The sequence below is a fragment of the Benincasa hispida genome, chromosome 3, assembly GCF_027475165.1.
Source record: "Benincasa hispida cultivar pf3 chromosome 3, pf3_genome.v1.1, whole genome shotgun sequence".
Lineage (NCBI taxonomy): Eukaryota > Viridiplantae > Streptophyta > Magnoliopsida > Cucurbitales > Cucurbitaceae > Benincasa > Benincasa hispida.
The window spans coordinates 43,952,107-43,975,224 of NC_143480.1; the positions used below are offsets into that span (position 1 = coordinate 43,952,107).

Here is a 23,118-nt window from a genome sequence, read left to right on the forward strand (position 1 = left end):
TGCAATTTTAACCTCCAAACTTCGAAAAGTGTTACAATTTTAACCATCTAATACTTTCTCGTTCACACACACAAAAGATATGAATTTAACATTATAATTTTTTTTGTTTTTTTTTGTTTTTTTTGAGATTTATGAATTTTAAGTATGTTATCCAATGATTAATTTGTACAATCATATCCATTTTTACGAAACTTTATTTTAGTGAAATTAATGAGTTTATAAATTTTTTTACCTTGTCTTCTTCTATTAAAAATCAGTAGGTGAATTAGCTTAAATTACATCAAAGGTTGCGGTTATAATTTTTAATATAACTTTATGGTCAAAATTGATTAATTTGAAATTTTTAATTAAACTTTATGCACATTTATATTTTAACACCAAAATGGATGCTTTTAAAGAAAAATGTTAAACAATCGCTTTTGTTCCCAAACTTTCATAGAAGTAACAATTTAGTCTTTATATTTTATAACGATTTAGTATCTGTATTTTTAATTTTGTAACAATTAGTTCGTAAGCTTTACTATGTAAAAGTTTAACTCTTGTACTTTAAAATTTGTAAAGATAAAACACATTTTAAAGTTTAGTGATTTAGTTTCTAATATAGAAGTTAATGTTAATGTTTAATGATATTTCTTACACAAATAAATTGATAAATTAATTAGAGACTCAATATTTTTACAAAATACAAAATTTACATCATAAAATAATAAAAGATGATAACTAATTGTGATAGTTTTTTTTCGGTAGGGACTATATTGTTACAAATTAAAAGTTCAAGGATCAAATTGTTACCTATTAAAGTTCAGTTAGTGTTACAAAATTAAAAGTATATGAACCTATGAAGTACAGATACTTCAAAAGGTGCAGAGAATCGGTATCAAATACGTATTTGATACTGATACGTCTAGATACGTGGTAGATACATGTCAGATATGTGAAATGGAGTATCTAATATATATATATATTATCTTAATTTTAGATACGCGTATCCCCTTCAAGATACGTGAAGGGGATACAGCAAGCTAAAATTTGCTTATTTTTCCTCTCCAACCCAAAAATCCATTAAGCCCAATAGCCCATTAACCCAAAAATAAGTTAAATAGTCCACTTACTACTTAGTTTTCTAATTTTATTAATATAATTATTAGAAACAAAAGTCTAACTAAAATGAAAAATCGAATTCCTAAACTAAAACAAAAGTAAAACTTAAAACTTAAAACTAAAACTAAAAAAGAAAAGTAAAGAAAAACCCTAAAAGCTAAAAGTCGACCGAGTTGGTCTTCCTTCGACTTCCCTTCGTCTTCGACTATTCCTCTTCACTTCACTTCACCAGTTGGTCCAGTTCACTTCTTCTTCATCAGCCCAGCCGCCGACGACGTCGACCGCTCCAGCCAGCAGATTCCAGATTCCGATTCGTCTCAGGTCAGCCCAGACGACGACAATTTCGATTTTGACTTCGACCGGCCCGCCATAAACATTTGTTCTTCCTTCCTTAATCCTTCTGTTCAGATTTTGATTTCCATTTCTTTTTTATCAAGTTTTCAATTTTTCATTTTCGATCTCTGAAATTTCCATTTCTTTTAGTTTGAATCTTTGATTTTAGGCGTTTAATTTAAATTTTTAACAGTAATATGTTTCCTTTGGTCTGAAATCTGAATCTTTGATGTTAATTTTTAGGTGTTTAATTTTAATTTTTAACAGTAGTAAGTTAAAATTTAATTTTCCAGCTCTGTTCCGGTTTAAATGGCATCTGCATCAAGTCGAAGTCAATCATTTAATCCTTCTATAAACTCATCCTCCTCCATTGTTGAAGTTGATACAAAACCTCTTTGGAAATATGTGACCAAAATTAAAAAATTAGGCGACGGGGGTGGAAATTTCTTTTGGCAATGTAACCTTTGTAATATTTCAAAGAGGAGCTCTTATACATGGGTTAGAGCTCATTTATTGAAGATAAGTGGTCAAAGAATTGGACTTTGTTTAAAATTCACTTCTTCCATTTTGAGTGAAATGCAAAAATTGGAAGAAGTAAAGACTCGACTAGAAAAAAAGGTCCAAAGAATGTTCCCTTACCACCTCCGGTCATGACAATTGGTGGTGTTAATGTTAGTAATTCTCCTATTACAAGCAAATTGGACTTTGAAAAGAAGAGAAAGTATAGTAGTAGTGATGCAAGTGCAATTGAAAAATCATTCAACAATGCATCACGAGACCAATTACATTCACTAATTGTCAGAATGTTTTATTCCGCTGGTTTGCCATTTCATTTATCGAGAAATCCACACTTTAGAGGAGCATTTTCTTATGCAGCAAATTATTTGTTGTTAGGATATTTGCCTCCTGGATATAATATGTTGAGGAAGACTCGTCTTCAGAGAGAAAAGACAAATATTGAGCGATTATTAATTCCAATTCGAGATGGATGGCGTACTAAAGGGGTGAGTATTGTGAGTGATGGATGGAGTGACTCACAAAGGAGGCCTTTGATCAATTTTATGGCAATTGGAGCACATACTCTTTTATTAACTCTCTCAAAAGGAACAAGTTGACACCTCAACGTGCAGAAGATTTGGTATATATTCACAGCAATCTACGCCTTTTGTCAAGGGGTACTCCAGAATATTCAAGAGGAGAGACTAAAGCATGGGACATTGCTGGAGATAGTTTTGAAGATGTTGGTATGTTTGAAGTAGCCAATTTATCTTTAGATGAACTAGAGTTAGAGGCTGATGTTTTGGGAGATCATGGCGGTGGTGAAAGTGATAATGATGTTGATGATGATGATGTTATGGTGATTTAAGATTTGAGTATTTCAAGTTTTTCTATTTTCTAGTCTTTATGTTACTAATTTGGTTTGTACTAAGAACTTTGTGGTAGGACAAAGTGATAATATTTCAAGTTTCTTTAGTTTGTCTTTGTACTAAGAACTTTTATGTTATTAATTTGATATCTTATGTTTTGGACTACATTTTAGTATCTTTCTTTATGGTTAAATTTATATATATAAAAAAATAAAAATAAAAATGACGTATCCTTAGATGTATCCGTATTTTAGTTTTTTAGAAATTGACGAATCACCGTATCTGATCGTATATGTATCGCATATCTGTATCCATGTCTATGCTTCTTAGATATGGACTAAATCGTTATAAACTAAGTACATGTTTGAAATGACTACATAGGAAAAAGTGTTTTCAACAAACAATCCATTGTCATAATTATTTTTTTTAATAGAAATTAAGAGATTTTTTTTTAATAAAATAAATTGCAGTGGTCATCAAGTGAATTAAGTCATTCACAGCTGCTTTCTCGGTCTCCGTCAATTTGCCGGTCGTACATTTCAATGGCAGCCGGAACAGGATGTAGCAGCAAAAGCTTGGATTCGGACCCGATGGAATCGTGCAAGGGAATGCAAATTGAAGGATACCCAATTAAGGGCTTGTCCATTGGAGGCCATGAAACTTGCGTCATTTTCCCAACCCTCAGTTTGGCGTTTGATATTGGTCGCTGCCCTCAAAAGGCCATAAGCCAGGACTTCCTCTTCATCTCCCATGGTCATATGGATCACATTGTAAGTTCATGCCCCTCTCACCGCTTCATTTTTCAACCATCTCATTGTCGTCTGAGCTTGTTCCCATGGCGGGAGACCTTACGGTCGTTTGCGTAGTAGATATCGAAGTGGAATTCTGTTGATTTAGGGCTTAGGATTTGAAGTCTAGTAATTACCTGTGGTTTTGTTGCAGCTATCTTCAATCAATTCAAGTATCTATTTGATTTGAATCTAGTTTTACCTTCCCAAGTTTGTTGGGAAGTTCTAATATTCAAGTCAAACATCGATCGCATTTTGTTCATCTGCAGCTTATCGGTAGCTTTTGTGCTTAATAGGGGGGACTTCCTTTGTATGTTGCTACCCGTGGATTATACAAAATGAAACCGCCAACAATTATTGTACCAAAATCTATAAAGAATGATGTAGAAAATCTTTTAGAGGTACACAGAAGATTGGATCAATCTGAGCTGAGATGTAATTTGATTGGCTTGGAAGTGGGTAGCGTCCCTTATTGAATTATCTTATTTTCTCCAATGAATAATTTGGTGTATTTTACCCAATTTTCGTGTTTCAGTGTATTACATTCTTCCATTCATATATTTTGTTTGCAGGGGAAGAGTTGTCATTGAGAAGGGACCTCAAAGTGAGGGCGTTTAAGACATACCATGTCATTGACAGTCAGGTAACCTATTTATTGCACATATACTTTGATTTTACTATTATCTTTTTTGAGTCCAAGAATATGGAGTGGGAGATTTGAAATTCTGACATCTGAATTGATAGAAGGTAGCTTTTGCCCGTTGATAAATTGTTAGCATATTTGATGATTTTGTTGTTCTTTTTTGTCCATAATCTACCCATAACTATGGCAGGGTTATCTACTTTACTCTGTAAAGCAGAAACTTAAGAAAGAGTACTTGGGACTATCTGGCAATGAGATCAAGAAACTCCGGTTATCTGGTGCGGAGGTGTGTCTTGACTGTTATATTCATATATTTCATGGTTTTCCTCTGATTATACTTTTTCTTTTACGTTTCTCCATTTTTTAAAGTTCTCCTTAAGTACATAGATCTTGGGTTCTCCTTAAGTACATAACTATCTTGGTTATGTTGCTTTTGTGCCAGATTACTTACACAATTACCGAACCTGAAGTGGCTTTTACTGGAGATACCACATCCGACTTTATAGTTGATGAAAATAATATTGACATATTGAGGGCAAAGATCCTAGTTATGGAGGTTCGGTACTTGAAGACTGCAGCATTATATCTCAATCTTATGAATGCGTCCTAGCTAAAACAAAATAGATGTTAGCATTATAATGCTAATTTCTTGTTTGTTTATATAGGGTTTTACATATTCGTGGATTGATATAAGACATACTTGGTAATGATTTTGACATGATTAAACTCATTTTTGTCAAGTAAAAAAATCTCACTGATAATTATGCAATTAATCAGTTTATTTTGATGTTTGATTTTAAACTTTTAATTATAATTTTCCTCTCATCAAAATTGATTTTGAATCATTAACATAGCTTAGAGTAATTTTGAATATGATATAAGGGATTTGGAATGAGAAAAATAGTGTTGGTTATCATCTTGGAAGAGTGGGTTCTATTGAGGTTTAATCCTTCATGCTGCCCACCCATTCTTCTTTGCAGAGCACATTTCTTGAAAATAGAGTTACAGTTGAGCATGCAAGAGAATACGGCCACACTCACCTGTTTGAGGTTCGTTCACTCAACATTGTAACTCCTGCTATTCCCGTATTCATTCAACGACTTTATCTTGTAAATTTACATCCTTGTGTGCTTCTTGTGTTGCTGATCCGTCCCAGATAATAAACCATGGTGAAAAGTTTAAGAACAAAGCGATTCTTCTGATTCATTTTTCAGCTCGCTACACTACAGAGGTATTTCTATGCCAGTTTGTTGATCTCTCAAGTTCATGTTTTTAGTTAGTTTTCTGGTGCGATCCTTCTACTAGGTGACAATCCATCTTCCCAGTTCCATCTTTTATAGAGAGGATTTAAGAGACTAATAAGTCCCAAGTTGATTTTCGGGTATGTATTGGTAAAGCTAAATATATTTCTTGCTTTTTTGGTTAATCAGGAAATTCAGCAAGCCATAGCTACTATACCTCCACCTTTGGCAGGCCGAGTTTCTGCGCTAATGGAAGGTTTTTGAGGTGGGGTGCACCCGTCCAATACACTTTCATATCCACAGGTTATTTAGAAGTGTTCTGGAGATCATTTTGCTCACTTTTATACTTTTTTTTTCCTAGTTCTATTGTAATTTTTCATGGTTTATTTTATTGAATGATTTCATTGCGAAAGTAGTGTGCTTTGAATTGGGTTGTCTCTATTTTTGTGAGTATGACTGACAATTATATCTATTACAGTTCGAAGTAGAAAGATTCAAGTCACAAATTAAGATTGACAATTTAACTTATATGCTTTATTTATTATTATTACTTTTTAAATTGATGTCCTTGTTATTATTTACCATTTTGCCTTTCAAATATATCACATTCGTAAAATGGAAAAGTTTGGTAATAGTTGGGAGAATGATACACATGAAGTTCTTTTTAACAACAAGAAGCACGATTTCTATTCAAAACAAAAATATTGAAAAATAAATATCACTAAGGGTGTGTTTGGTATGTGATAAAAGTAAGAGTTGAGTTAATAATTATTATCTGGAGAGTTAAATTATCTGGGGAGTTTAATTGTCTTTGTTTATAGAGTTGAGTTGAGTTGGTAATTATTGTCTATGTTTGTTGTGCAAGTTGAGTTGAGTTGGTAATTATTGTCTGTTGAGTTGAGTTGGGGATCTGATGCAGTTTTTTTGTGAATGGGATTAGTTCTATTTTTTTTTGGTTTGTTTTTTATTTCATTCTTTTATTTTTTAATTTTATGCTTTGCTATTGTTGATTAATTTTTAAATATATATGTATTTTCTCAAATAATTTATTACATAAATTGAACAATTTCAATTTTTTTTCTTTTAATTTGTAGAACATAATAGATTATTTTTTCATATATTCTTTTCAAAAATTGTAATAATTCTAATTCTTTTCAATCGGTAAAACATACCAATAAAATATATTTCATATTGTTGTTTCAATTAATTGGTATATTGTATATTGTATGTATATATATTGAAGGTAATTATTCCAATTACTAATTGGTATATTGTATGTATATATATTGAATTTTGTTAACTTAACTTTATTATTTCACATATCATACAGTTTATTTTTATATAATATGGATAGTATATTTGGAATTGAAATTGGACATAGGATAATTACCTTTCATTTGATTATGATGGTGAGAATGTGATGTAGTACAGTAACATTTTTCATAAGATCACAAATATTATGAACCGACCGAACATGTGACCGTTTCCAAAATAAATTTACAAAATATATGTTCTTTTTACAAACACAAAAATTACATGTCATGACGTATGCAAAAGTTATCATTCTTTTCGACATGACAATCCAAAAGAACTATAAACAAAATATAGGGGTGTGGTCAGTCTACATGTTTCTTCCTAGTAGATGGAGGTAGTATCTCTTCCGTGCGTGTTTTGGTACTGCAAGGAAGCAATCTGTCTCCTGAATGTCTGTGACAAGGAAGTCATAATGTCTGTGAGGTCAATAAGGGTGACTTGATCATCCTTATCCAGGCCATCAATGCTGTATAACTCCAGCTCATACTTCTCCTTTTGCCACGATACAAGTCTACCCATGTGTGTGCTCTGCATTTCAATAGTCGATCTCATGATGTCGATCATTTCAGCTTGGAATGATGGCCTCTTCCTCTTACTGCCTCGAGATGACTCGACAGGTACACTTACCTATAGATTGCTCTGCTGGCTTTTCATCTATTTCATCTTGATTTAATGGTGATTCTGTCTGGCGAACCTCAGGTGTGTGATAGTCCTGTGATCCAAGTTGAATCTCATTTTCAAACTCTATGAGTGCATTCGTCGCCATCACGTATGGGTCCTCACTTGATTGTCCTACTGCTCTGTCTTTCCCAAATACGATAGAGAGGTCATCGTAATGTGGGAATGACTTGTTCAACATCCCCTTCGCATTGAGATGATTCTACATTGATACACATACACATTATTAATATTTATATTATAACACGTACCCGTACATTTTTTTTCTAGAATCTTACTCGAACCCAAAGATCGAAAATCTCCCTCTCGACCTGGACACATTTGAACTCCTCGTTCTAGCCAAATCCTGACTGACTTAACATGAGGATCTCACTCATAAGGATTTCGCTCATGAGGATCTTCATGAGTGAGATCCTTATGAGCGAGATCCTCCTCATGAGCGAGATCAAACATTTCTTTCCTAACGATGTTCACCTTACCAACGAGATTCAGCCCACATTTCTAGCGAGATTCCCTTCTAGAGCGAGATCCTCATCACAAAATTAGCGAGATTTCACTTGTTGAGGGTTGAAGTTTCGACTTATGAATGTCGAAACTTCAACCTTCTATTGTTTCCAATGTTCGACCTATGTATGTCGAATTGACAACCCTAATATACATATTGTTTTCAAGTTTTTCTTTGTGTGTCGAGTTTTCAACGTTCGACCTCTACATTAATCGAATCCTCAACTCTCGATTTCTAGCCTCGATCTCCCAAAACAACAATATTTCTCTAATAAGTTTCAAAACAACCTTATTTCCCTAATAAGTTAAAAAAGAAGAGTTTTGAGTGGTAGGTTTTCTTTATGGGCTTAACAAACATGGATAATAATAACTCATACTCATTTATCAAACACCTAAATCATGAGCTAATGCTGGACTTCAAAATCTAACTTCAACTAATCCATATTAAGAATGCTTGTAAACTTCTAGAACATATGTCAACTGTTACTACTTTGAATTTGTTTTAGCAAGTAACATTAATTAAGTACAGTCTATTCAACAATTAATCCAAGAAAATAAAAAACTTCAATGATTAAAGTCGTAGAACAAGTTAAAAGAACCAGGAAACAAAAAACTGAACAATGGTTAATCGAATTGTTTTTTCCTTTTTACTCTCTAGGAAAAAAGCCGTTTACAGAAATGATCTCCAAATATCCTTAAAAAATACTGTATCGCTGCGCTTAAATAAACCATAAAAAAACATGGTGTAATACTACTACAAACATTCAATTTCTACGCACGACCAAATTACACTTCAGTTCTCAAATTTTCTGCTACACTAGCGACAAAACAACATTGTTTCGATTCCAAGGCTAGAGAACTAACCAATTCCCCCATGGTTTTCAGCTCCTCATGAAAATCTGGATGCAATACCAATGAAGAAAAGTTAACGTCCAGCACTAGTCCAAGATATCTGACGATATCATCAAGCTTGGGAACCCAATCACAAGCCTTCAAACCCAACACAATAGATGCTTTTGGGCAAGAAACTGCTTGAGGATATCTCTCATATTTCTTCAACCATTTTCCCAAATATCGAATCAAATTAATCATCTCTTCTCGATTCAACTTACTGAGTGCAGACGAAAGAATTACTTCATCAAGATTGGGTGATGCCAACAGATAATGCAAACACAGTTCCTTGGTTGAGAATCCATCATGTGCTACCATGAGCTGAATTGCAGCCTCCTTTGCCAGATTGGACTTCTTGCCTTTGAGACTTTTATCACTTGCCTTCTGAATGGCTAGCAATGTTTGGTCCTCCCATTCCTTCCTCACATTAGACATACTGGCATAAGCCTCTTTGGAAGGACAAAGAAAGTACTTCAGAATGCAATGTAAATCAGCAGGACCAAAATCTGATGCTTGCTTGATACAAAGACAAAGTAGATCTGACCTCTTCTTCGCCACAAGTTTCAAAATCAAATTTGAGTAAGATGCATGTTTGACAAGCTTATTGACAACAAAAGTCTCTACCAATTCCCAGTCCTCAAAAGCAATACATGTTTCCAAAACTAAGTCTCCAACGACTTTACTCATCAAGAACCCGAGTTTCTCAATCAGAACCTTAGTGTAACAATTGTCCAATGAACTAACACTAATTGCAATTCCGACCCTTTCCCTCATTTTCTCCAGAAACACATTCAAAATGTTTATAAACTCAGGCCTTGAGAAGTTTCGATTTCTGAGCTTCTGCTTGAGATTTTCTTGGAACTTTTTCCCCAAATCAATCACCTTGGAGTCAGTTTCCGAAATTTGCCATCCAATAATAGGATTAACAAGGGAAATGGGATCTGGTTCATCAACTTTTGATTTCAAACTGGCCAGAACATCGTCTGGATTGAGGAGAATGGGGTAGTCAGACTGGGAATCAAGCGGATCGGAGCAGGCAGAGGCTTGCTTGATGACTTCAAGTAAAGTCATAGCGAAATTCAAAGCAAGACAAGTTGTAATCTATATGAAGCAAAAAAAAAAAAAAAAAAAAAAAAGGTTAAATTATGAAGTCTAAATTCTCTTTATGAAACACGATGCTTCTTCCCAATTCCTAAATTCTATGATAATTGATAGAGCCCAATCAATTAAAAAAAACCCGGCAGGATTTCAAATTAAAACTATCCTAGTTTCAAATTTACCCTACTTTGAAGTTGCTTGAACCGAAAAGATAAAAGGAAAAAAAAATGACAAGAACAGACCTTAACGACAAGCGACTGAGAGATGGAGGGGCTGGGGCAGGAAAAGGGAGTTTCGGCGAGGCGACGTGTGATGGTGGGGGCGTGCCGGCGAGCGGCGGCGTCAACCAGGGAGAGAAGAGAAGAAAGAAAGAGGGCCGGCCGGTGGGTGTGTGCGGCTGCAGCAACAATATGAGAGAGTAGAAATCAGAGAACAAAGTAAATAAGTGGAGGGGAAGAAGAAGAGCCGTAGGGTTTGGGGTTTTTTCTTTCAATATATATATATATATATATAAGAAAGGAAAAGCCTAAAATCAGAGAGTATCAGATAAAATGTAGCTCAATCGAAAACCAAAAAGAATGCGGAATTAAGTTAACAAACCTCGAAATGCCTATGGACGTGAACTGCTGCTCACGGCGGAGAGAAACGACGGAATCGTTAAGATAAGCCGTAACCCTAATTAAGCAGGAGAAAGAGCTAAATTTGGCGCTCTATTGAAGAAGCTTCTCCTGTAAAAGATGGGCCGGGCTTTTAGGCCCATAAAAGAGAAAAAGAAAAAGAAAAAGAAAAAGAAAAAGAAAAAGAAAATTAGCCTACTATCGCTCTTCATCTTCTCCTTTTGGGTGGTTTCAAAGTCAAAATTCTCTAGCGGTTCTCTATTCTCTCTTGGCCAGATCTGCATCGAATTGCCGACTGGTAAATTTCTGCACGTCCTTCAGATTTTATGCACCTGAATTTTCTTAGAATTACGAGGGTTTCTTTAACTTTTTGGGAAATATACATATTGATTTTTTTGGGGATGTTAATGAATTTGGAGGTTTTATTGAAATATACACGCACCATAACGCTCATTTATTCTCTGATGATGACTATGAAATTATAGAATGTTTTTGATTAATTTGTTGGGATTTTTAGTGGCACGGGCTTTTGATAGTTGAAAAGAAATGAGCTATTGAAGAAGGGATTTGTGTGATTTTTATAACATTGAATTCGCCATTTTTATCACGGTGGTACTTGATGGAATTTTAAGATGGGATTTGGGTTTTTGGATTATATTAATTTACAACAACGAGAATGATTTTTGTTTCTTAAATTCATTCGCTTTGTTGATCTGATGATTTGTTTCTTATACTTTTTAAAGTTAGACGGCTGTTTTTTCCTATTCTTCTCTCTTTCTCAAATTGAGAAGGATTATGAACTTAGCTGATGGTATTTGCATATTCGTGTAATTTGTAGTCTAGGTGGATTTTTTGTCCTAACATGGGAGTATGAAATGATTTGAAGTTGTAGGGAACTTCGATAATATTTTCAGATGAACAGTTTTACGTTTTATAAGACCACGAAACTATTTTAGTGAAATAAAAGTATTTTGGATTGTGCCTCGAGTCTTTGTTTTTTGGTTTGCAAGAGGGTTTGTCCAATTGAAGTAGGAATTAGGATGACCTTTTGGTTGGAATGGTCTTACATGATCTCTGCTCGTTTGCCTTAATATATAGTGAGTGCTGGTTAACGCTTTTTTAGGCTAAATTATAACTAATTTCCTTGAACTTGAATTTTGTCATTTGTTTCAAAAATACCCCTATACTTTTAAAAGTTGCAATATTACTCTTCAACTTTCATAAATTGTTCCAAATGACTATTGGAATAAAAATCCTTTGGAATTTCATATTGACTTAGAACCTATGAAGCATAGATACTTCATGTGAGGTAAAGAATTCGTATCAGATGTCGATACTCCCAGATATTCTCAGATATGTATTTGACCCGCGATTTGGAGTATTTGTTTTTACGCTGAGCAACTCATCTAATATTTCCCAATTCAAAATTAAGTGGCCTATTTAAAAAGCTCACTACCCCAGTCCAAAAATAAAAGGAAAAGAAAAAAAAACCCAACCCTAAAATCATCTAATGTTCATCTTTACGTTTGAGACCCACAAAGTCCTGCAAAATATAACTCACTTGAATATCTTGAACAATGCAATAGAGAAGTTCTTAATCTGTCGTCATACTGATCGACTTCTTTTTCGCTGATCAATATGAGTCCCTTTTCTATTGCATTCTATTGACTATTATTCTTCAACATCTCTGATGTTGCTTTTTGTACTGTATTTTGATATTTGTATTGTATTTTGTACTATTGTCATTAACTTGACATTTTATGATTTTTCGTGGATTTGATTACATTTAGTATCTTTATGTTAAACTTACATATGTCCTAGATTTTTTGAAGGAAAAAAAAATGTATTTTCAATGTATCAATATTCTATTTTTCTTAAAATTAACTTATTGTCATATCCTATTGTATTTGTATCTGTGTGTCTATACTTCATAGCTTAGAACTGTGTGGCGATGCCTAAAAAACGATGTAGTGACGAATTTTCATTCTTTCCAAATTTTAAAAAATTTATACTCCAAATATTTCTGCATTTGAAAGTATAGGGGCGGTTTTGAAACAAATGGTAAAGTAAGTAAGAAAGAGAGATGTGTGTGTGTGTGTATATATATATATATTATATGTTTTTTTTTGTGAGTTGTATGGTTTTATTTTTAATCCTCATCCGATGTAGATGCTTTGTATGAAAGCATATGATCATTATTAATGGCAAATCTAGAGGGAAATTTAAAGCAACTAGGGGCCTTAGACAAGGTGCTCCATTATCTCCCTTCCGTTTTATCATCATCATGGATGGTCTCAATAGATTCCTCACTTTGGTAGCTGAAAAAGGTTTCAGTTGCGGATACTCTATTCCAAGTTCACCCCTCAACATCAACCATCTTCTTTTTCCGACGACACACTACTTTTCTCCATCAACGATGACAGGAAGATTGAAAATCTCATCAATTTAATGATCCTTTCTGAAAGTGCTTCTGGCCTTAACATCAGTAGGCATAAATCTGAATTTTTGGGTATCAATTGTGGAGAAGAATAGATGGAATGTTGCTACAAGATTTGATTGTAAGGTGGGGCAATGGCGTACTACATACTTGGGTCTGCCTCTATATGGCAAACCAACTACAGTAACTTTTTGGCAGCCGGCTTTGGACAAAATTGACAAAAGGCTACCCTCATGGGAACATAATTTCCTCTCAAAAGGAGGTCGACTAACCCTTTTGAAAGCAACTTTTTCCAATCTACCTATCTACTACTTATCCCTCTATCGTGCCCTTGGAAAAATTATCGATGCCATTGAAAAATGTTTTAGAAGCTTCCTATGGTCGGGCCACTGGGACAACAAGCTATCTCATTTGTTAAAATGGGATAATTTAAAGAAACCTCTCGATGGAGGGGGACTGGGGATCACAAACATAAACAACAAAACAAAGCCCTCCTTGCTAAGTGGATTTGGCATTTTCATTTGGAGAAAGAAGCCCTCTGGAGAATATTAATCAAAGCCAAATACGGGTCACAACACTTTGATCTCATGGCAGCCGATTACAAACGCATCTCAACTAGAAGTCCATGGAAATACATTCTACATCAAAATGATCTTGTCTATAGGAATATTCGATGTGTTATTGGAGATGGCTCCTCTATAGCTTTTTGGATAGACACATGGCTTGCTGGTTACACTTATAAACAAACTTTTCCCAAGCTCTTTTGGCTGTCTGATTCCAAAACTGCTTCTATTAAGGAGGCTTGGAATGCTACAAACTGCTCTTGATCCCTAAACTTCAGAAGACATCTCAAAGATGATGAGATAGAGGAATGAGCTGCTCTTACCCATCTTCTTCCAAGTTTAACCTTACTGATAGAAAGGACCACTGGACATGGAAACTCAACCATATTGGTTTCAAGACAAAGTCATTATACTCTTCCCTCATGTCCAACTCACACTCATCTTCGGCCAACTTATTTAGAAAAATGTGGAGCTGTCCCTACTCGAAGAGAGTTAAATTCCTCCTTTGGGAAATCACAAAGTCATGTCTAAACACTATGGATAGGCTATAGAAACGTTGCCCATGGATCAACCTATCTCCCTCTTGGTGCTGCCTCTGTCGAACAAACAATGAAACTATTCAGCATCTTTTCTTTGACTGTCCTTTTTCTATAGGGACATGGATGGAGGTCTTTTCTGCTTTTAATTGGTATGTTGCTTTTCCAAATGACATGCAAATCTGGCTCCACCTTTTGATCAGCTGGACTCCTTTCAAAGCTGTCAAAGATCGTCTTTGGTTAAACATCATTTGTGCTGTTTTATGGAAGATTTGGGATGAAAGAAATGCTAGAATCTTCCGGGATAAGACCAAGACAACAAAGGACATTATTGATACTATCATTCACAATACTTTTTTTGGGTGCAAAGATTTACGGGCTATACATAGTCATAGTTTTTCTTTCCTTGTTGCAAATTGGAAACACCTTTTGCACACCCTATGATTGGGGTCTTTATGTACCTTTGGATATCTTTGGATATTTCATTTAATCAATGAAATTGTTTCTTATCAAAAAAAGTATGAAACCATATAGTTTTAGTTTATCTCTAGTTGTCATAGCTCGTAAATGTGTTTCTTTAACCGTTATTTTTGTCTCAACATTACATGGTGTTACATGAATTTTTAATATTATGGTCCGTTGGTCTGTTCTTATTTATTTTGCAGAAATCGGAGAATGGCTTCATTCCGGGCATTCTTGAACAGCCCTGTTGGTCCAAAAACTACTCATTTTTGGGGACCTGTCGCCAACTGGGGATTTGTGGCTGCTGTATGTCTCACTTCAATTTAAGTATCAGTTCTATCATGCTTACCATGTTGCCTATCATTTGATTGTTTTTCTTAGTTCTTCTCTGCAATTGTCTTGATCCTCCTGGTGGATTCAAACAGGGGTTAGCAGACATGAACAAGCCACCAGAAATGATTTCTGGCAACATGACAGCAGGTTGAACCTATCTATGTTAGAACTCATTTATCTAGTGTCTTTTAGTTTTGTCTAAGTGGTAATATCTGCCCTTGTCATTGCAGCAATGTGCGTCTATTCAGGACTGTTTATGAGATTTGCATGGATGGTGCAACCCCGCAATTACCTACTTCTTGCTTGTCATGCATCGAATGAGACTGTACAGTTGTATCAATTCTCACGCTGGGCAAAGGCTCAAGGGTAAGTAGTGAACTAATCAACTTCATTGAACTTTTATGATCGTTTCCTCTATATGCACGTTATTCTTGATAACTCCACTGATGTCTCCCTCGCGGGGTGGTCTTTAGCCAAAATAAGTTATCAACTAGCGTTGGTTGTTGGGAAAGCAGTATCTGGGCTGGTATTTGGTATCATGTTTTTGGACGAGAATTTATCAAAAAAAATTGTTTTATGTCACACTGAAAGTTCATTTATTTTAGCACTATCTAGTATATTTAGTATTAGCATGTACATTAACGTGTTACATTCCAGCTTAACTGTATGAGTATGTGCATGTAAATTGTGGCTATGATAGTTTTCTCGTTTATTCTGGGCAAAGTAATAAGCCTTTTTTTTTCTTTTTTTTTTTTTGGTAACATAACTACATTCCACTAGGTACTTGTCAGAGAAGAAAGACAAAGCTGCATCTCAGTAGCTTGATGCTATATTCCTCATCATTATTTTCTACGGATTGTAATTCGACTCATTGATAATCATTGTGTATGTTATTTGAAAATATGTCGAGGAAACTACTTCAGTAACACCAAAATGGAATTGGGAACTTTTCTCCCGGGAAGCAATAAATATTTCAGATTTGCCCATTCTGAGTAAACAAATACAAGAATGCAGTACATGAGTTACCTTATAATCCTCAGTAATACTGATTAACCGTCATACAAGGCATCTAAGGGGATGTCAGATATTAAGGTTTAATCAGTATATGTGTTGTTGTATGGTATAGTTGGAGTTTGTTTAGTGGGAATGGATGATCACCTGGCTTTGTAAATAAAGGACTGGCAGTAAGCAATGGAAGCGATCTCGATTCTAAAGGATCCTTCAATGTCTTGACCTCTCTTTATAATTGTTGAGGGGCGTTCAAAGTTCACAAATAAGCCTGTTCTTTTGTTCCTGTGATAAATGGTTGGTGAAACTACTAAATAAACATTTACTTATGAAGGCATCCATTTCTGCTCTTTTAGACAGGCTTGGTCACTTGAGGGTGTTTGGGGTACTGAATGGAGTGAGGGGAAAGTTGGGGTCTTACATTTGAGGGTAAAATTAGTTTTTGAACCATTAATTGTTTGAGATGGGTGTCCTTTTTTCTCCTCCCTTTATTTCATGTACCCTTTTTCTTTAAATAAATATATAGTAAATAAAGGAATATGTGGTTCTCACATCTCAATCATCAGATTCATCCAACTTGAACATATTTGCAGAGACTGTACGAAAAGGGAAACGATATGCCCTTTCAATTTGTGCAGAGATTAGTTTTGGTGAAGGGAAAAGGAAACAGCAAGATTCTGATTCATAATGAAACAATATAAAGAGAGAAAGTGCTGCAACAATTAGGCGTAGTATGGATGTGTAGTTTTGCTTGGAAAGGGAATAACGAAACAAAAAAATAATAATAATAAAATAAAATAAAATAAAATAAAAAGGATAATTTATTTATTTAATTTTTTTTGGCAACTTCAGTGGAAATTCTGTTTATTATACATATATCTATAGGGGAAGAAGGTCGCACTGACAGGAGAGGAAGAAGAAATGTGTTAGGTTTGAGGGAGTGTGTTCGGAAAGGAAATATTTTGGTAAAAATTAAAGTAAAAACACTTTTTTGAAATTAGAAGTACAAATTGATTTGTAGCCATGATTTAAAAGTAGAAACTGATTGAATGTTTTTCTTTCCGCTTATACATTTAGATGAATAATTTTGTAAATATTTGCAATAATCTTTTTAATTAGTTTAACATAAATATCATATATCGAGATTAAGTTATAAGTTTACTCACTATAAGATTTGAAAATTGTGATAAATAAATTCTTAAACTTTTAATTTTGATTATAGTTCCTTAATATTTAATAGATCTTAAAAATATTAAAAATGTTTAAAAATAAACAGTTTTATAAGAAAAAGTTGTGTCCATAGTATTAAATTTTCGTCAATATTCCACGTTTCTATGGATTTGACATCGATATGAAGGATGAATTGATATTTCTATTATATTGTAAAAATGTCTGCAGATCACAAAAAAATAACCATCAAAATGACATTAATATAAATATAATATAAATAATAGAGATGTTAACTGGTTTGAAAATTATAAATTGCTTATATACTAATTCAAATTTATTTTTTTGAATATTTTTTTTATAATTTTTCTAGAAATATCTATCGAAATCAACATTTTATCGATATTCCTATCAAAATTTTCATAAAATTAAGACTTTGATAATTCTATCTACATGGACATTTTAAATCTTGGTTATGTCTAATTGAACCTTAAAGATTAAATTGTGTAGTTAATAAATACATTAATTTTAAAATGATGTTTGATAATCATATCTATTAAGCACAATGTTAAATTTAATGTATAAAATAACATTTAACTTTTCACATTTTTCAAATATATAAGATACGTATTAGGTGCAAAATTGATATTTTAGGAATCTATTAAACACAAAAATCGGAAATTCAGGGCTTATTAGACATTTTCTTTTAAAGTTTAGAAACTATTAAACACAAACCTAAAAATTTATGGTCTAAATTTCTAAACTTATATTCATTTGTACCTCCCTCACATGAAGTTCTCATCCTCACTAGAGAGAGATATATGATTTCAAAAGCAAGATCTCTTTAAGTTTGTTTGGAATCACTTTTCAAGTGTTTAATTTTGAAAAAAAAAATGATTTGTTTGGCAAATACTCAAAATAGGTTTGAAGCACTTTCAAAGTTCATTTTAAATAATTTTTACAAAAACGGTTTATTTTATAAATTTATTGAAAAACATTTTTTTTCTTTAGTCAATTCAAATGGATATTATAAGTGATTTTAAAATTATTTTTTTTATCGTGATTAAAGCCACTTAAAATCAATTTTAATTTCTAAAATATGTTTGTAATATTACTTTGATGGGATATATATATATATATATATATATATATTTTAACATCACAGAAACTTTTTGACATTTTGAAGACACTCATCGCATAAATGGTATGGCCTCTCCAATAATTTTGATCAAAATCTCCTTCCCAGCTACAGAGAAAAGAGAGCATTTCCATCCGTGGACTGCCTTCCAAACTCTGTCAATAAGAAATCTAAAATCCTTGGATTTTTGCGAGAGAGAGCAGAAGGAAGGCCGAGGTAGTTTCCAAGATTGTCCACTCTGGAAACGGCAAGCATGTTGCTAAGGAAGTTGCCATGATCAGTGTTGATGTTTGGGGAGAATAATATTGCAGATTTGGAGAAGTTGATACAATCTCCACAGGCTAGCTCATAGCAGTGAGGATGTTTTTTAGTTGTATGCAGTCACCTTTAGAAGCCATGCAAAAAATTAAGCTGTCATCAGCAAATAATAAGTGGGAAATAGAGGGGCAGTTGGTAGTTACTGTGAGGCCTGAAATAGCTCCCAAGTTATTATCTTCTTGAGGAAGAGCAGATAAACCTTCAATAACAATTGAAAAAAAAAAAAGGATAGAGAGAAAGGGCATCGCCTTGGCGGAGACCCCTTTTTGATGCAGAGAAACCTGAAGGAACACCATTGATTAAGATTGAAAAAGAAGTAGATGAGATACAATTTAGGATAATGTTCACCCAAGTAGTGTCGAAGCCAAGCTTCAATAGCACAACCCTTAGAAAAGGCCATTCGATTTTGTCAAATGCTTTACTAAGATCGAGCTTGATGGCTGCAACTCCACTTTTCTTTTTCTTCATATTCATAATATGTTGGATACATTCATGACCGATGATAATGTTTTCGGTTGTAGCTCTATCAGGGATGAAAGTGGATTGTGATGGTGAGATGATGTCCTTAAAAGGGGTTTTAATAGGTTTGCCAAAGACTTGGCAATGATTTTGTACTTCATTTCACAGAGGCTTATTGGTCTGAAGTCACCAACAAATTGTGGAGTATCAACCTTGGGTATTAATGCAATGCGTGTTGAATTCCAGGATTTTAGACTTTCCCCTTCATTTAGGATTTTTAAACAATCATTAGTGTGATTTGGCCAACACTGTCCCAAAAGCGATGGTAGAAAAGAGCAGGAAATCCATCAAGACTAGGTGCTTTCGTAGGAGACATTTCTTTGATAGCTCTGATTATTTCCTCTTTTGTGAATGGAGTAAGGAGGGTGTTATTCATTTCCTTAGAGACTTTTGGTCGAATAAGAGATGTGACATAATTGATTGCTTCAAGAGTAGGGATTACTGGAATTGAAGAGTTAATTGAAATGGGTAACAAAGCTGTCTTCCGTTTCTAAAATATCAGTGGTCCATTGTCTGTTCGGTTTGGTTTGAAGATTCCTTTGATTTCATTCATCTTTCTATGAGGAGAGACTTTTTTATAAAACCATTTTGTGCTATGGTCTCCCCACCTTAGCCAATCCTCACGAGATCTTTGCTTTCAATTAGAGATGTCCATAGGGTGTGACGGGGATGGGGAAGGCTTTCCCCATTCCGCCCTTGTCCCCCTATTTCATTTTCCATCCTCGCATAATTTCTCGTGGGGATCGGGACGAAAATTTCCCGTAGGAAATTTGTGAGGATCGGGTTTCTTGTGGGAAAAATTTCTCCAATTAATTTTTTTTCTTAATTTATTCATTGCTTAACAAATTTTTAGATTTATTCTCAACCATATAAACATTTAAGAATTTTCTATACTAAATTGGTCAATTCCAATATACGTTTATTCCAATAAAACACTATAAATTTATCCTATAAAAATAATAACACTTTATGTGAAAAATATAATTAAACTACTCAATTTTTAGAAAAGTTTAAAATAAAACTATAACTAAAATTGAGTTCTAAATTCACAGTATACATGTTCTAAAAAAAAAAAAAAATTAAAAAATCAACTCAAAGTATACATATAAAGTGAGATATTTGTGAGTTATAGACTCATAATCCCCCAATGTATAAAATGTCAGAAGCGAGAGATTCGTAAGTTATAGACTCAAATTATCACATATATACATAAAAGGTAAGATTTATAAATTATAAACTCACTGTACTATGAATCACACACACAAACATATATTATATATGCATGCAGGGCGGGCAGGGAGTCAGGGCGAGGCCAGGGACATGGACGGGGAATGTATTCTCTGTCCCCGTCTCCATTAGTCAACAAGGAGAAAATTCTCCTTGCTCTCTCCCCTATTCTCTGCTTAATTCGAGGCGGGTCCCTGCAGAGTAAATGGATACTCCTACTTTCAGTAAATTTCTTCTTCCAACCTGAGTTTTTCCAATTCAAGCTCAATTCCACGTATTTTATTGAAGTCGACTACAAGGAAGGAGTTATATGCATCCTGTAAGGCCTTTTTACAAGACCTAATTTTGATTTGGAGAGATTTGTTTTTGTTAGCACCCCAATGTTTTATAGCTTTTAAGCGTTTGTCTAAATTATCAACAGGGGATGTTGGAGTGCTGTTGAAACACACACAAAATGTGCATTATTTGCCTTAGATTTAGGATGGTTTTTTTTATATGATTTTATAAGATTTGATGTGTTTGCCAGTGATTTTTAGGTTTTACTTTCGAGAATAGAATTATACTCAAAGTGAGCAAAAAAAAAAAAAAAAAAAATCAAATTATGCCTAAAGAAGTCAAAATCGAGCAATGGATCAAAGGGAGAGAAGAAAAGAAGGAAAAACACATGAAGATGTGATGATCTGCCGACTGTGATATTTTATCTGTCATTAAAAGGACAACGTAACGCACAGGGTAGCTACACTGCCCCATTACCCTTAAAGGTAGTAGCTACCCTAATTGAAGCGTTGCTATGCTAGGGTGTAGCGTTGTTACGCTACGACTTATGATGGAAAAAGGTTGCGTGCGTTAAGGATGTAACATTGCTACAAAGAAAGGATGTTGCAACGCTGCAGTCGACCATTGCAACGTTGCTTTTCCATAAATGAAAAATTTTGCATTTTAGGAAAGATCTTAGGCTCCATGTTTTCTTCATCTATTTATTTTGGTCGATCTTCAGCATTTGGAGAGGGGAATTACTCAAAAAAGAAGAACTACACCCGAAAAGAGACATCAAAGACGAAATTCTGAACTAAAGAGAGAGTTTATGCTAAAAAATTAGAGAATTTGAGGGATATTTTAAAGGTTATTCGAGTTCCCGAGGTGACGATTAAGGCGAGCTTGGAGGATTTAAGAGATCAAAGAAGTCTTCGAGAGAATTCTTCTTCGGTTCTCTTTTCTTTCTCTAAATCTTATGCTTGAATTGATGTATGAAAATATCTTTGTACAAGCTATGAGTGGCCAAACTTGTTTGTTTTAGGGTATTGATGAAGTTGTTATGAATTTAGGTTGAGTTTAGTTCTTTTCATGGATATTGTTGAACTCTTTGCTTTCTAATGATATCGTATTTTATTTTTGTTGATTGGCTGAAAATGATTTGCTAGGTTGAATGTTTAATTGAGAGATGAACGTTTTATCAGATCTATATCATTAAATCATTATTAATCTTTTATGTAAATAGTTAGGTTAATAGTGAAAGTTGTTGATGACAACTCTTAATGCCTTGTTGCTTAATATGATTTCATGAGATATAGTTATCAATTAAGTTCATGCGAATAGGTTATCTTTTAGAGAAAGTAATCTTGAGTTAAGTTTCTAGACTTAGACATAATATTCGTACATGATTCCATGAATTGACTAGAGTACATCTAATGAAGTAATTAACGAATTCAAAACCATAGAACACTCTTATTCTCATATTTCAAAAATACTTTTATTGCTTTACAGAACTCAAAATTCAAACTCGATTTCGATTCCTAAGTTAAAATTGAAACAATTCTAAAATAGTTAAACAATAGTTGTTAACTTGATCCCAGAGGATGATAATCGACCTTACAAGCCATTTTAATATTATAACTTGACCATGTACACTTGCATGTAACACAAAATCACCGCAACATCATTTATGATCTTTTTGCAGCCATTGTGGAGTGTTTGAGATTCATCAAATTTAAAGAATGGGTCTGTGGTGAGATTGTAACCAATTAAGAAGAGAGACTTCAACGTGATCAAAAGGTTATCGAATTCAGAGTTGCCCGTAAATCTGTCGAGCCTTTCCCAAGTCAGATCATCACCTCTTCTGCTGCACCAAGTGTGGATATTCCCAATGTACTTAAGATCATATAATGATCAATCATTTAAGGCAGATCTGAAGGATCTAGAGCTTTCCTTGGTTTTAGAGGTCCCCTAAATTTCTAATTATCCTCTAGGATTTCTTTAAGTCTCCACCAATGAGCCATGCTGAATCATCCATATTGTGAAGACGGTGGAGTAATTCCCAAGTGTTTGCTGGATATCCATAGATTCCTGAGGATTCATTGCTACAATCAGTGTTAGTAAATAACATGGAACCACAGATTGGCTAGCCTTTACTTTATGCTGCAACCGCTCGGGATATCTGGGATGTAGTGCAGAAATTATACTCAAAGAGACAAAATGCATCTCAACTATATATGTTACGTAAACAGGTCCATGAATGCAAACAGGGAATGATGGATGTAACGTCCTACTTTAACAAGTTATCCCAGTTCTGGCAAGAGAGGGACCTATGTCGTGAGATGATATGGGATTGTCCTAGTGGTGGAGTACAACATTTCAAGATTGAGGAAACAGATCGAGTGTATGATTTTCTTGCTGGATTGAATTCTAAGTTTGACGCAGTGCATAGTCAGATATTGGGACAACAACCAATACCCTCCTTCATGGAAGTTTGCTCAGAGGTTCATCTGGAAGAAGATAGATCAAGTGCCATGAACAATTCCATAATCTCCTCAATAGATTTCGCTGTATTTACTACAA

The 23,118-nt window shown here is 34.1% G+C and overlaps 3 protein-coding genes across 11 annotated transcripts; 2 read left to right on the forward strand and 1 right to left on the reverse strand.

Moving 5' to 3' along the window:
* Window positions 1-1,160: 1,160 nt before the first annotated feature.
* Window positions 1,161-6,001, forward strand: TRZ1 (tRNAse Z1). Of its 5 annotated transcripts, XM_039026084.2 has the most exons (10): window positions 1,265-1,422; window positions 2,329-2,678; window positions 3,272-3,571; window positions 3,886-4,048; window positions 4,162-4,232; window positions 4,423-4,518; window positions 4,675-4,788; window positions 5,213-5,281; window positions 5,389-5,463; window positions 5,663-6,001. In XM_039026084.2, exons 2-10 carry the CDS (start codon window positions 2,673-2,675, stop codon window positions 5,735-5,737), a joined length of 969 nt encoding a protein of 322 aa, XP_038882012.2. In that variant the 5' UTR covers window positions 1,265-1,422; window positions 2,329-2,672; the 3' UTR covers window positions 5,738-6,001. The 5 variants fall into 5 exon arrangements, 4 of the variants coding, with proteins under 4 accessions (XP_038882013.2, XP_090167564.1, XP_038882012.2 ...); XM_039026085.2 differs by lacking the exon at window positions 2,329-2,678 and having other exon boundaries at window positions 1,161-1,422; XM_090311438.1 differs by lacking the exons at window positions 2,329-2,678; window positions 4,675-4,788 and having other exon boundaries at window positions 1,247-1,422.
* A 2,592-nt stretch (window positions 6,002-8,593) lies between these two features.
* LOC120073314 (uncharacterized) lies at window positions 8,594-10,702 on the reverse strand. 5 transcript variants are annotated; one of them, XM_039026082.2, is made up of 3 exons: window positions 10,559-10,702; window positions 10,201-10,355; window positions 8,594-9,961 (listed from the first exon to the last, which is right to left on the reverse strand). In XM_039026082.2, the coding sequence occupies exon 3, from the start codon at window positions 9,929-9,931 to the stop codon at window positions 8,756-8,758; it is 1,176 nt and encodes a 391-aa protein (XP_038882010.2). In that variant the 5' UTR covers window positions 9,932-9,961; window positions 10,201-10,355; window positions 10,559-10,702; the 3' UTR covers window positions 8,594-8,755. The 5 variants fall into 5 exon arrangements, with proteins under 5 accessions (XP_038882010.2, XP_090167562.1, XP_090167563.1 ...); XM_090311436.1 differs by lacking the exon at window positions 10,201-10,355 and having other exon boundaries at window positions 10,559-10,609; XM_090311437.1 differs by lacking the exon at window positions 10,559-10,702 and having other exon boundaries at window positions 10,197-10,445.
* On the forward strand, window positions 10,488-15,892 carry LOC120073316 (mitochondrial pyruvate carrier 1). Its single transcript, XM_039026087.2, has 5 exons — window positions 10,488-10,873; window positions 14,777-14,879; window positions 14,999-15,053; window positions 15,137-15,272; window positions 15,687-15,892. Exons 2-5 carry the CDS (start codon window positions 14,787-14,789, stop codon window positions 15,724-15,726), a joined length of 324 nt encoding a protein of 107 aa, XP_038882015.1. The 5' UTR covers window positions 10,488-10,873; window positions 14,777-14,786; the 3' UTR covers window positions 15,727-15,892.
* Window positions 15,893-23,118: the final 7,226 nt, after the last annotated feature.